This window comes from Genypterus blacodes, unplaced genomic scaffold, assembly GCF_046128005.1.
Source record: "Genypterus blacodes isolate CSIRO-AG114 ecotype Tasmania unplaced genomic scaffold, CSIRO-AGI_Gbla_v1 ptg000044l_1, whole genome shotgun sequence".
Lineage (NCBI taxonomy): Eukaryota > Metazoa > Chordata > Actinopteri > Ophidiiformes > Ophidiidae > Genypterus > Genypterus blacodes.
In genome coordinates this window covers 5,500,387-5,514,757 of record NW_027466857.1, presented here as the reverse complement: position 1 = coordinate 5,514,757, position 14,371 = coordinate 5,500,387, and the positions used below count along the sequence as shown (strand labels likewise).

Genomic DNA, 14,371 nt, shown 5'->3' with positions numbered 1-14,371 from the left:
ACCAAACTGAAAAACAGTAGATTGAAAATATAAACTATATACTCAAATAAATAAATATAAAGTGCCATGAGTGCTGTTGATAAGTAGAGTGCAAAGTTACTGGTTAAGGAGCCTGATGGCCTGGGGGATGAAACTATTTGTGAGTTTCTACCAGATGGCAGAAGGGTAAACTGATTTTCTGTGCTTTCCTAATGGCTTGCACAGGGGGTGGCTGGAGCCAATGATGCGCTCCGCTGTCTTCACCACAAAACTTATTCGTCACGAACAGGATTCGAACCTATGCGGGGAGACCCCATTGGATTTCGAGTCCAACGCCTTAACCTCTCGGCCACCGTGACCTTGTAATGATGTGTGAATCAACATCTAAACTAGTTAGTGGGATTAGAATGTTGATAATGTGTCAAAAATTGTAATATCACAAAATAAAAGTAGTTTGATGCATATTGTTGAGTTTGTTTGATGTAATAGGTGTAAAAGTTGTGATTAATGGAGAGAAACCGAGAAATCTTGGGGGGACTGATGATTGCATTAATTTCCTCTCATCTCTGATAAGCTTGAAATGATATATAAAATGGATTTTGCTGCATGTAATGGAGACAAAACATTTGATACTGAACTAAGAAATAACGAATGGAGCAACACCAGACCACAACTCTTTCACACATACAAGACATCCAGCTTCACTCCCCACCAGTAATTTGATGTTTTGCTTCAGAGGGAAATTGGTGCACTTTGGCCATAATTGTTTCAAAACTGCAAGCTAATTATGACCTTTTGAAAACAATGTGAACAGATTGAATGCGACGTTTTGCTGCCTCTGCAGAATATAAACGCCCTCTTTCACTGGTTGAAGCCCAGTAAAACCTAATAAAGAAAACAAACTTTACCAGAGCTTTAAGTGAAGCAGAGGGCTGGGATCCACAGGTTTCTGCTCACTTACCTGCCAGACAAAAATATCACTTCCTGTTTGGTCAGTTAGAAGCTCATTCTTTGACTGTGGAGAGAGTTTATAGCAGGGACATCAATGATCAATCAATTAATTTGCTGTTTATAGTTTGATTATGAATATATAATGCTGGTTGTACTAAGATATATACGTCATTCTAATACAGGGCTTATGTACCATTAAAGGAGTACATTGTGCAATATCCTCTAGGCTTTCAACATCACATAGAATCATTACAGCATCACATCATCAATTAGAGAAAATTACAAAAAGCATAATATGTTCCCTTTAATGAGCTTCACAAAGTTTTCCAAAACAATTTGTCCATGTTTCTTTCATTGTGCATGAGGTAACAGCAGGCTGTACGCCAGCAGAGCTCAAATGTGTAATTACCAATAAATAAACATGAATTTGAAGATTAAAACCTGTAACATTGCTTGACCTAACAGCCGTACAGGAGTCTCCACATTTAATAACAGCTAGAGCACAGTGAAATTACACTGGTAACCAGGTATGAAGAAATAAGGTTATTGTTTGATTTTGAGAATAAATTGGTGTATGAAATTCCACAAAATGATAGATTCCCAGCTCCAGCACAGGATATGCTTATGAAATTCACTGCTGACAGGGAGCAATAACAGTTATGATGGTGATCTTATGTTAGACAAACCACCGTCACTGCTGGAGCATTTCTCATCTCTGTCACTCTGGGCACACAAAACAAACAATATTTTGGCTTTTGGTGAGCGGTTTCTTTGGGATGGAGAGGGATATAACAGACCAATAATGTCATAACAAGAGAGAAGAACAGAGCTGCCCTGGCAAAATGGAATATATGACAGGCAACTGTTGAGAAAGAGGTCAGCAAAATTACACTTATTGTAGAGTAATTATGTTGAGATATATGGTGAAGATACAGTTTGGAGGAGCTGTGCACAACTCTGGAATACACACACACACACACACACACACACACACACACACACACACACACACACACACTCACACACACACACACAGACACACACACACACACACACACATTGTTCCAGACAATTCCAGACTGTAGATGTCGTTGTTTGCGCCTTATAAAGCCCTCTGCTCCCATCTAGTGGAACAAAACAGAAACAAAAAACTAAACGTGATCGCTGGTGGTAAATTTGTCTTGTATTTTAAAATTGTATTGTTTATGTTATATTGTAACTTTCAGCATAATGTTTGTTAGTTGTTGTTTTGTTTTTTGTTTTTTCTAATGGTGCATTGTAAAAGTAAAGATACTGAATTGATGTTATTTCATTTATGTTCTCAGGCATTGTACTTAAAGTAATGAAAGTTGAAGCCTCCCTGTAGCGCCCCCTGTTGAATTTCAACAAAGTGTTTCAGTTGGATCAGTCTCACAATTTTGTCCTCCAAAAATTACACCTGCCCATTTTCTCCACAGGGTTTTCATCAAAGTACTTTTTGTTTTGTATTGAAGAAAGTATTGGACATGACAGTGAGCATACAGTGATGGGACATTTTGGATATCGTTTTTTAATACAGAAAGTATTTTCAATGTATGTTCACACTGTAAGTTTTGGGCAACTTTACTTCTTTTCCCTGGGGTTTGAATGAGCATTCATTCAGCTCAAGGTGGTATTACAAGTTTTCCAAAGTTGCCTTCAGAAATCTACATATGCTATTTGTCAGTGCTCAGTTTGGGCCCTGCAGTCTGGTTCAGATACTGAAATACAACACGTTAAACAACGTTAAGCCATGAAACTGGAGCAGAGCCACAGATAATACTCTGCTATGTTCACAGCTAAAGAAAACATCACTGTTAGTTGATGGCATATAATAATGATTTATAATATAAATGACATGAGGTTATTCTCGCCCTGACGACAAAGGGGAACTGGATATTGAACTTGTGAGACCGCAAACGGTTATCTTTCAAGAATGTCTTATTGCATCATTATGTGTAAAAGCTCATTAAGACTTTGGTCTTTTTCATTAGTTCAGACAATTATCCAACAGCCTGTTGTTTTTTCTTCCTACTCTTCTGTGTTGATTTAAATGGAAAAGGAAGGCCAAGGTTTACCCATGATGACCATTGGCCTGTGTCGAATGTTATATAATGGCACTATCAAGTCCATATATGTACAGCACATTATGTCTTTATGTATATTATATCCTCATCTTTTCCAACTGTAATACTAATATGATTGGTCAGTTTAAATAATAGAATGCATTTACTCAGGAACATTCAGAGTATTATTGTTTATCGTCATAGTATATGACAATTATTCAAGTGTTTCAATCATTTTTCTCCTCCATTCCTCATTATTCAATTCTTGTAGTTGCCATGGGTACCTCATTGACGTGAATATTTAGACTCCTAAGAAACGTTTAGGCACTGTGGATGTAGTAGCGTGTAACTGCCATGTAGTGGCAGTGTTGTTCCACAATAGTGCAAGTAGCTGCAACCACAGTCCAGTCAGAGCACAGTACGGACACAGAAGATGCACTCTGTTACCTGAATAGAATGGGATACAATAGAATATCTTTATTGTCATTGTACAAATAGCAAGTATAATAACATTCTGTTTGTACAGAGATGGTGCAACATAGAAAAGAATAGAATAGAATAGAATAAAATAACCTTTCAAATAAACAAACAAAAACATGTATATCCTAGAAAATAGCTTTACAATTATTAAGACCATAATAACAATCCCCATGTTGGTGTAGGTTAGCTTGAATATATACAGGAATAATAGGTTGATGATAATAAATAACGTAAAATGAGTTGAGTTACTAAATTGTAAGAATGTACTTCTAAAGCCATCGCTTACTAATAATATTAATGATTTTTTTAAATTAATTATGTTAATGGGTTGATATCCCGCACCCCCGTCACACACACACGCGCGCGCGCACCCAACGCGCGCACGCTCACCCCCAAACCCCTCCAAATTTGTCCAGCTCCATCTTGCTCTCTGATTGGTCTGCTCTCTGATTGGCCTCGTCTGTGATTGGCTGAAAGTTCCGTGCGGGGACAGACGGTCAGCTCGGTTTGTTTGCTCGCCTGCGGCTCAGATTTGGACGGTGAAGCGCTGCTGGAGGCAATGTGGAAACACAACTCAGCTCTTTCTATGTCGTAGATAATTAGCTGAATTGTGTGTTTATTGTAGTTACAGCTCTTTAGTCTCTGTGTTTCCTTCCTTTCCCGGTTCGGTTCGTGGTCTCTTTTGCGCTTTCCACGCGGGACTGTCATTCACTTAAGTGCTGCACGAGCGCTCACGTGTTTTGCCTTCATACGTTTTTACATATTTACGGTTTTCTACATTAGTTGTCACCTTTCATTGTTATCCGGTTCGGATCTAAGCTACACTGTGTGCATGTCACGGTCGCTTTCATTCACCGCAGGCTGCAGTTTGGTGCTGTGACAGTCGCGTCTATTTCGGGCTGTGATTTGTTTTTGTGATATAATTCGCGTGTTTGTGGAGAGACAGAATAGTTGGAAAGCCGGTGAAGAACTTTTATTATCTTACGAGGATCGAAGAATGCTACATGTGCAGATCTAACAAAGTGGGACTATTAACTTCGCTGCTGGAAATCACACAGTAAGTAAGATTTTATTCACAAAAGTGACAGAATCACTGTTATAATCATGCAAAATGCCCTTTATGTCTTAAGGATTATGTTGTCTGTAACGTTAACCTTCATTTAAATCTTGTTTCTTAACCTTTATGTTTACTTACGGTTGATTAGACTGTGGGGGGCAATGCGTTTGGTCCCGTTATCGTGTGATCTGATCTGATTTTAACATTAAGTCACATTATCCGTAAATCCTTTATTTGAATTAATTAAGCATTGTTCTTCAGAAACGCCCGATTAGTGAATTTAAGTATGTTGCAACCTGTTCAACACTTGTGAGGTTCATCTGATTCATTTCAACTCACTTCACCGTCACAGTACAGTTTTAATACAGCAAAGAGGCATATTGATACAAAGCAAAGGTGCCTTAATGATTAAACCCCGAATTCTTCATCAATCCTTATTTACTGCTCATTAAATCACGGATGTTGTAAGTTGTATCATCTCTAGGCAAATGATCACAGATTGCAGGCTTTGATCCCGCTAATAAAATAAAATTACAGCTGCTTTCTGTTGCATTGTATGATACATATTTGAAATTCACTTTATAATAGATTATTATGATCCTATAAGACCAGTTAACCAACTTTTGATGGTTTAAAGGCAGGCTGATAAATCTCTTTTGAAACGGTTACACATCTTCAAATCACTGCTCACTTTACCTCTCAAATATGTGAGTCTGCTTCAGGTGAAGGGAGAAGCTGATGTTGACGGGCGCTGATCAAAGATGTTAGAATATGTGAAGCACTGAAATGAGATCTCGCATGATTCCGGGTAGAAATGTATTGGGCGGAAAGATTCACAGAGGCGTAAGGAGAGACATATGGACAGGTGGAACGGAATATGTATGTGAGGAGGATCAGTTTGTCTTCTGAGTGTTTGGACAGATTTATAGCATTGTCCAGTCACTGCTTAGCACTTTTGATGGCAGTATACTTCTGAGTCTGAAACATCTCAGAGTCACACAAATGCAGTGCAACTTAAAATTCATAATAGTGATCTTAGTCGTGAATTCCGTTTGCTAGAAATTAACTTTTCCTGCAATAATTACAGTGATAGTAAGTCTCCAGAGATTGGAACGATGGTGATCTGTGTCAGGTCTTTGTTTTTTGTTCGAGCCCATCTTGTATTCAAATCCCTGGTTACCTCCTCAGCTTAGATTGAAGAGGAAGTATTAGTTTATTAGTCATTCTTGCTTTCTTCTATTCTTAAATGCCAACCAGCTTTTACATTAGTGCTCACTGTAATTGTGTTACACACGGAGGAGGAATGTTATTTTCATTTCACATGACACAGTGGAAAGGAGCCTTGTTTTGGCTGCACATTTTATTGTTAATTGTTTCATATACATGCATTAATGTAATGTTAAACTTCACGGTGACGGTTAATCTCCTTTTCTCAGGTTTAGTTTGAGGCATCACTCATCTTCCTCGTATACTAAAATGGAGCTTTTCTGGGTTTGTCTGCTGGTGTTGGAGACGGTCCTGATGTCCGACGCTGCCAGAGGTGAGTGACAGACACGCTCATGAATTCACAACAGCATGCAGTCATGAATCCCAGCCGTAAGACGGTATGATGGCAGTATTACCGCCTCCACTATTGTCAGAATGGTCACGGGGAGGAGAACAGTAACTGCAGGTTTCAGTTTCTCTGGTGTGGAACAAGTTTATTGTAGTGAAATTCCCCGGTTTTGAATCCTTACTACAGTGTTGCTCCAAACCCCCGGAGGATTTATTTGGAAAGGTCTGCGGTTAGGAAACATGGTGGGTACGATTGCCGTGACCGTCTGTGGTTCCAGAGACAGAATCTGAAATCATGATGGATGTGAGGGCAGCAGCAGTAGTTCACCTCCTCCACTCTGCTCTGATTTGGAGCCGTCGTCCTTTCTTAAAACGTTTCTGTTATTATACGTCTTGAATAACTAACTTGAGAACCCCTCGGTTATCCTGTGCTGCTTTCTTTGCTGGTGGAAATTTTAACTCGGCCTTAAGTGACATTTTTTCCACACAGATCAGCTTTTTCTCTTACTGGACCTTGGCTTTTATTGATTATTCCATGACTGTTACCTTTTACCAACTTGTTTGCGCTTTCTCAGAAGTTACAGACTCCATCTTGAGCAAGTTTAATCTGGGAAATCCAAATGTAGCCACTCCACAGGCGGTCACATAGCGGTAACACAGCAGCACGCTCAGCATTAAAGCGCGCCGGCTTCCTCACATGACACTATATCAAAGAAACCAAACAACAGTAACAGACATGTAGATAAGACGGGCTGCAGGCATTATGGGCAGATGCTGGCGGTGCTGGCGCCTGTTGCTGCTGAGATCACACTGGTGATGAGTTTTCAGCGGGAACAAAGCCACATTCAGCGAGCCGAGGCCAAGCCAGCATGCAGACACGAGGCTGAAAGTAAACACGGGGCCATAGACCGCAATGAGATGAGATTAGATTAGCCTATTAGGGATGTTTGCTGTGCAATGCCACAGCGTTTCCTCTCCCTCTCCGCCTGCAGTCTGTCAATTAAACCAGGGCAGGCAGCAGGAAGGGACAGAAAGCAGCGAGCGGTAACGGCGGAAGAGAGACGTGGAAGTACAGAACAAGAAGGAAAGGAAAGCGGGAGTACAGGGGGAAAGGGGGGGAAGATTGCAGGGAATGGAGGAGGAAGAGAGGAATGAGTGAGATTAAGGGACAGTGGGGAAAATGGATAAGAGCAGGGAATAGATTATAACGGTGTGTGTGAGAGAGAGAGCAGGAGATCATGAACAAGATGCCATTATGTACCTATTAGAATCCAAAGATGTGACCTTTTGGTAGTATATTGAATTGTACTCGGTCGGCAAAATTCAAAGAATCTAATGGTAAAGGGATAAAAGATGCCAATGTTGGGGGACAGTAAAGTTTTTATCTCCATGTCTGTCTGTTGTCAGGAAGTAACCACATGTGTGTGTATGTAGAGGGATGCTGGGTCTTGTTGGCATTTTGCATATTGTTTTTACTGTCATGTCCATTTGTTGCAGATAAATAGAAATTCATGGCGGCAAAAACACCAATTTTACAACAGAAGTCTGAGCTAAAAATGCGTGATGAAAGCATGCGTGTGTGTCCCAAACTATTTTCACATCAGTCTCTCACAAATCCGCCTCCTACAGGACAGGCCGGACAGCTGTCCCAGTCCCTCAGCACAGTGTGGACCGAGGGGGACCTTACAAAAAAATGGAACTTAGCTACTTTAATGTAGTGTAACTGAGGCTGATAAGATCATGTTCTGCCCTCAAGACTGGAGCTTTAGGCTTTAGTCAGAGAAAGCGTCACGAAAGCCGCATTTTACAGATAATTACGACAATTTCCGTCCTTAAACGACAAAATGTCATTCTATAACTCTCTGTTTGCGTCTGTCAGGCTGAATGACACGCGACTTCTGAGTAATGCCAGAGAAATATGCACACCAGACGTGAGGGCTGCTGAGGCTACTGTACAAACAATGAACAAGAAGACACAAGACACATTAGGGTTGTAAAAAGATATAGTCTTATTATAGTATGGCCTGATCTGTCTTGGGAGTCCCCTTTTACACACACACACACACACACACACACACACACACACACACACACACACACACACACACACACACACACACACACACACACACACACACACACACACACAGTTACAGTAAATGGAAGGTGCATTGATGCTAACAGGATCTTCATGATGGCTTCTACCATTTAACTCTTGAACATGAGCTAAACAATGAAAACACAATGGCTTAGTAATAAAAACATTGAAGAGGACTCTGTGTTGACATGGCTACTAATGGACACAAAGGCCAAACAGTTAGAGTTAACATTAGCAGGAATCGGTCTCCCTAGAGCTGCTTCTTCTCTTTCCGCACATGACATCATCGACATGTACGGGGAGAGAGAATCGCATTTCTACGGCTCCGCTCTCAAATATGTATTTTGTAGTTTAACCTTGTAATGCGATACAGCATTCATACCGGCCATACATAGCTTAAAAAACTAGTTTCTGATTGTCCAAGTTGGAACCAAGTCAGACTTCTTCTGAGTCAGCGTGGGGAGTATTGGACTTTATCGCTGCAGATACCAAAGGAGCAAGAGCTGCACTTAACCAGGCTTACACAACCGCACGGCCCGGTCGCTCCATCGTTCGGGCTTCCGTGTGCGAGCGTTTGTAGTGAAGCATGAGACCGAGCAGCTGAGAGATTAACATTCTCCCCTCTTTAGTTGAAAGGCAGCGAGCTCCAGTATGGAGGTCAGGACATTCTGGGCGATGTGGGCTACCTGTGGATAGAGTTATGTTAAGCCCCCGTCAAAAATATGCAATAACAGCTTTTTCTTATGCAAGTTCCACTCCTGAGCCCGTTTGGTTCCATGCTGTGTTGTTTGACTTATTATCGATCTACCAGTATTTTAACAATCAACTATGTGTTTTGTTAGTTTCATCATCATCATCATCTTCATCATCATACCTGCGTTCTTTTGTAGAATGAGCCAAGCCTAAATTTCTGCTGCAATTTGTGGCTCAGTGGTAAGAAATATCAAAAAGCAAGGACATAACTTTTATCCAGTGTGGCCCAGACATTCTGCATGTCAAATTTTGTATGTGAAATCAGTTTTCGGATTGCAAACTATGGAAAAGCATTCTATGACTTCTACAATGTTATAAAAGTTCAACGTCAAAGTGTTTATTTCAGAGCCACGATCATGGTGAACCAAAAAAAAGTGAGAACGAAGGTCTATCAACTGGATCCAAATCGGACAAACAATTTTGTCAGACAGACAGACAGACAGACAGACAGACAGACAGACAGACAGACAGACAGACAGACAGACGGCAGTGATTACATTACACTCTGGCTGCACTTGTGTAAATTCCTGAGTTGAACGTGCCCATTCTTTGTCTACCAGTTCCTAAACTCATGCCTACGCTTCCGCCCGCCTCCACAAATGCACGCCTGCATACGTTATTTGTGCACATGACGTAAAATGTCACATGCGTGTCAGATGGTTATCAGCGTGTCATATGGTATTAACGTAAGCCAACTGTTCCATGCTTCACGGTCGAACAACTGGAGCAGTTGATAAGAATATGATAACCAGTCGTGCAGGAAGTTAACATTTCCCCTGCGCACTCCTCCAAAGCATGCTTGTGGTGTTGTGTTAAAGTGATCATCCTCATCATCCCATCGCATCCATCCCTGTGAGCGCTAGAAGGAAACGCTGTACGTCTCCGAAAAAGAGAGGAAAAGCCAGGATCTACCCAGAAATTACAGATAATGAGTGTGGTTTCGTGTTCATGGTTTCCTGGTGCGCATTTTCTCTCAACTAAATGTTTTCTAAGGTTTACGATCGTGCCGTACAGACCACCCATCGTCCCAGAGGAAGTGATGGAGAGTTCACTAAATGCAAAAGAGTCACAAACACATTAAAAGTCTTGGAAGTGTGCGGAGGCTGCCAAAAGGAGACACATGGTGAGCAGCAGCAGACGGGGAGAGAGAGAGGCAGAGAGAGAGAGAGAGAGAATCTAAGAGTGTAAACTACGACACAAACGGATGCTGAAAGCGTACACAACTAGAAGATCCCAGCCATAAATATGACTTTACACATGTAGGCGCGCACACCCACACACACACGCATACGTGCACACACCCAACCATCCGCTTAACGACCTCCTGTCCCACATACTCATTAGTGAGGAATGTAATTAGCGTGTTAACACTAACAGGGATAGGTGGGAGAGAATTGCAGTTTGGTTAAGAGGAGGAGGAGGAGGAGGAGGAGGCACGAAATTGCAAACTGGCAAAGCTTTGTGGAGGCGGCTAACTAGCACCGTAAGAGTTTGATGGAGTTGTAAAGGACGGCTACGTGACAAGACTAACCGGTAGTTGAGTTGTGTCTTCTATACTGCAGCGTGTTCCAGCATAAGCAGCGGGCAGCCAACAAGGAGAACAAACGGATCCAAGTTAGACAGGAAGAAGAGATGGTAGCGGCAGTAAAGTGGTTAGTTAACTTGATTAGGCTGATAACCGACATCATGCGGGTCCCCATTATCCAATCACGAGGACACGCTTATCAATGCACACGGTCTGTACGTTTACATGCATGTCAAAACTCAAAACAGCTGCGTTCCACAGGCAGATGCCTCAAACGCACAACTTTAATCCATTGTAAACATGCGCACGCATACATCCCCTCCACGCTTATGTAAACACTACAATTAGATAGAAATCAGTGGACATATGTTCCCTCTGTATTTTAAACCTAGATTACACGATAATTACTTTCCTCACTTAACAATCTCTCCTCATACTCCAAATTAGCATTACATCATCAAATCTAACCTTTTCAGACTTGTATTATTATTGCCTTAATCGCAGTATAGTGTGCGTGTAAAAATGTGATTTAAAACTGATAATGAATGAAGTCTTGAGCCATTATGAATTTTAATAAATTGCCTGATAAACACCCTTACCTGAACTTATCTAAAGAAAATGTTGACACTAGTTGATCAGGAGTTTGGGAATTGAACTCATAAACTTGACAGAATGAAAATCAATCCAAATGGGTCGATTCTATGATGAATCACCACAATTCTATATTTACCCTGTGCGTTCTCTGCCTACACACTGTGTCCTAAATGAAAGCAAGTAAACATACTATTACATATTGTCATAGAAGAAACATTGCGGCGATTGTGGTAAAGAGCTGCCTGCCTCTTCACGTGAAGAATGCAGAGAGGAGGAGGAGGAGGAGGAGAGCATCCTGATTCCCTGAAGAGCAAACAGCTGCATTCCACAGGCAGATGCTTCAAACACACAACTTTAACTCATTGTAAACACACGCACACATACATCCCCTCCACCCTGCTCCTTAAGACGCATGCAACGCGCCTTAAGTCACAGCTCGCGGTCGTAAATACCATTTGACATGCTGATAAGCGTTACACGTCTTCAATGTGAGCATCTGCCAGCCAGCTTCCATGTTTGCAACGGCAGCGCTCACAGTGACCAGCTAGAGCCCAGTCAGCGTTAATGCTGGTGATCGGTTCATTTGATTTATCGTCTTATTTCGAATGAGAGAAAGTAGACACAGTAATGGTGTGTGTGTGTGATTATATGGTAATTAGCAGACAAAGGGAGGCTTCAAAAAGGGCAAACGACTCTCTAAGCTGGCCTTGTTAAATCCTAATGTCAGGGCCAAATGTTGCCCTGCTGTTAGGTCCAATACAGCTTTCAATAGAGTCCTTTATACAGCGCAGCTCTACGGACACAGCCAGCTACATCTACTGACATCCAGCAGCTCATGCTTACAATTTTTGATTGGAAAATAAACGTATATCATCTATTTCTCTGTGTATTCTATGGAATTCTTAAGTTCAAATCTTGTATAGTTCAGTCATTGCAGTCAGTGCCTTCACTGTGTTTATTCTGTGTGCCCAAAATGAAACAGCAGTGACCAGAGACCTTATCCCGTCTCTCCCTGCACCCCCTGCTCCCCTGCTCTGGGTTTTACAGGGCCTGTTAATGTTAAAGGCTATTAGCCCACATTTAGATAAAGTCAATGTTTGCTTTGACGTTGCTAATGGTGGGGTAGTAATGGGGCTGTCTGGCCATTCTTCTGAGGGGGGTGTGGGGGGGTGATGGTATGTCGCACCTATGTGAAGATGTGTAGTGTGAGTGAGTGTGTTTGTTTGTGTGTGGGGGGGGGGGCTGCAGAGAGAGCGCAAATAGGGAAAGTAAGATTGCAAAAAAGTTGTGCGGAAAATGTATTGAAGTAGAAAAAGGAAGGAGAGAGGGAGGATATATGCAATAGAAAGAGAGTGAGAGAGGGAGGGAGGGAGAGAGAGGACATTTTAGAGAGGGAGAGAGGGAGAGAGGGCAGGTAGCTCCATATGGATGACTGCGTTTTTGACCCCTCTGTGTGAAGTTTCAGACTTTCTCTCTGCATTCTCTCTTTCTGTCTCTTTCTCTGAGCGTTGTTCTTCATCAACCACCCCCCCCACCTTACCCCTCCCTCCATAGTGCAGTATTGGGTGGGTTGTGGCGCCACAGTGTTGTATTGTGGTCTCAGTGGGGTTGGAGTATGTTTGGTCAACGCTACAGCCGCTGCAGGTCAAAGGGCAGCGGGTAGATGAGGGAGGGGTCATGACGTGTGTGTGTGTGTGTGTGTGTGTGTGTGTGTGTGTGTGTGTGTGTGTGTGTGTGTGTGTGTGTGTGTGTGTGTGTGTGTGTGTGTGTGTGTGTGTGTGTGTGTGTAAGACGGGGTCAGAGAAAGCACATGCCTGCACCAGAGGACACTGTAATAACAGAGCAGGAACCCCACAGGACAGCACACACACTCACACTGGCTTTCACTCCCGCTTGTCTCCGTCGCTCTCACACACTTACTGGACTGATAGCTTATTGGCCCTCTCACAGCAATTCCATTCAAACGCTGCGTAGATGTGAAGCGCATATCTTCTGCAAAAGCATCTGTAAGATTATTTCATCAAGTGAGATCGCCAGTAACTCTTGTGCTAATTATGTCATCCGGTTCGTTTGCGTGAACTCTGGGAAAGCCGCCTGCAGCCAAATGACATCATCCTACGAGACGAACTGGCCAAAATCTGTGACATGTGAGAAATCCATCCGACCGCTCTGTATAGATTGTTGCCCTTGTCAACTAGAATGCAAACAATAGCTAACTTGGGCTGAAATTTGGCCAGACTTGAGAATGAATCCATAAGTGCCTTCACATGAGCTTAAACCTTCCATTATACGGCAAGCAAGACAATAAATCCAATCTCCATCATCTAAAAACCCTAATGTGGCTTAATTATGTGAACGGTGATGATAATGTCTTAATTGTAGCACGCCTCAACTCCTCAATGAGCTCTCACTTGCGTAACGTTATGATCAGAGAACGGCGGCGTCTGATTGATTACTCTCGCTCATTTTCCATCTCTGTCTGATATTTTACTTTCTGTGCTCTCTGCCAGTTTTTATGCTCTGCTGATTTCTCGCTCTCTCCCCTATCCAACCCATTTTAACCCCCCAGCACACACACACACATACACACACACAAACACACGCGGGGTCCAGCTGTTACTCCTGATGGTGTTACAAATGAGATGTTGAAAGGCGATCGCTGGGACAGGAGACACAGACCCTTGTTTTCTTTGGGTTTCAGCTTGTCAGTTTGGGGATCGCGGGAGTGATACCGCATTCAGGCCAGGTGTGTGTGTGTGTGTGTGTGTGTGTGTGTGTGTGTGTGTGTGTGTGTGTGTGTGTGTGTGTGTGTGTGTGTGTGTGTGTGTGTGTGTGTGTGTGTGTGTGTGTGTGTGTGTGTGTGTGTGTGTGTGTGTGTGTGTGTGTGTGTGTGTGTGTGTGTGTGTGTGTGTGTGTGTGTGTGTATAGGATGGAGAGAGACAGGGTTTGATGGGAAGGAAGGAAAAACACAACCCCGAAATGCCACTGCAATGACCTCACTGTCAGATGTGATTGACGTGTTAAGGACAGTCACCTACACTCTCACTCCTTGGTTATTTATTAGCCATACAGGTGACCTTTGACCGCAGGAAGTGGAAGCCCGTCAATGACAGGATGTTGTGGCAAACTGCTGCGGCAAACCCTTTTTGAAGTTGTTGCCGTGCCCTCATATTGTGATTATTCTGCTGAGGTCGTATTGATTTCACATCGTCGTGTTTCATTCATTTCTTGAATTTTATTTTGGGGAGCAAGTGAAAGCTGTTCTGGACTGATTTTCCTTGTTGTGGTGTTTCTTT

General features: G+C 42.4%; 1 protein-coding gene and 1 non-coding gene across 3 annotated transcripts in view; one reads left to right on the top strand and one right to left on the bottom strand.

The window, feature by feature from the left end:
• Positions 1-256: 256 nt before the first annotated feature.
• trnas-cga (transfer RNA serine (anticodon CGA)) lies at positions 257-338 on the bottom strand. The gene has a single exon. It is a non-coding gene; the product is annotated as a tRNA-Ser (tRNA).
• Positions 339-4,025: 3,687 nt separating this feature from the next.
• Positions 4,026-14,371, top strand: part of fgfrl1a (fibroblast growth factor receptor like 1a) — a 59,367-nt gene continuing 49,021 nt past the window's right edge. For both annotated transcript variants that reach the window (XM_076149008.1, XM_076149007.1), the window contains exons 1-2: positions 4,026-4,551; positions 5,988-6,091. In XM_076149008.1, coding sequence (XP_076005123.1) covers positions 4,499-4,551; positions 5,988-6,091 — 157 coding nt within the window. In that variant the 5' untranslated portion in view covers positions 4,026-4,498. The remainder of the gene's footprint in view (positions 4,552-5,987; positions 6,092-14,371) is intronic.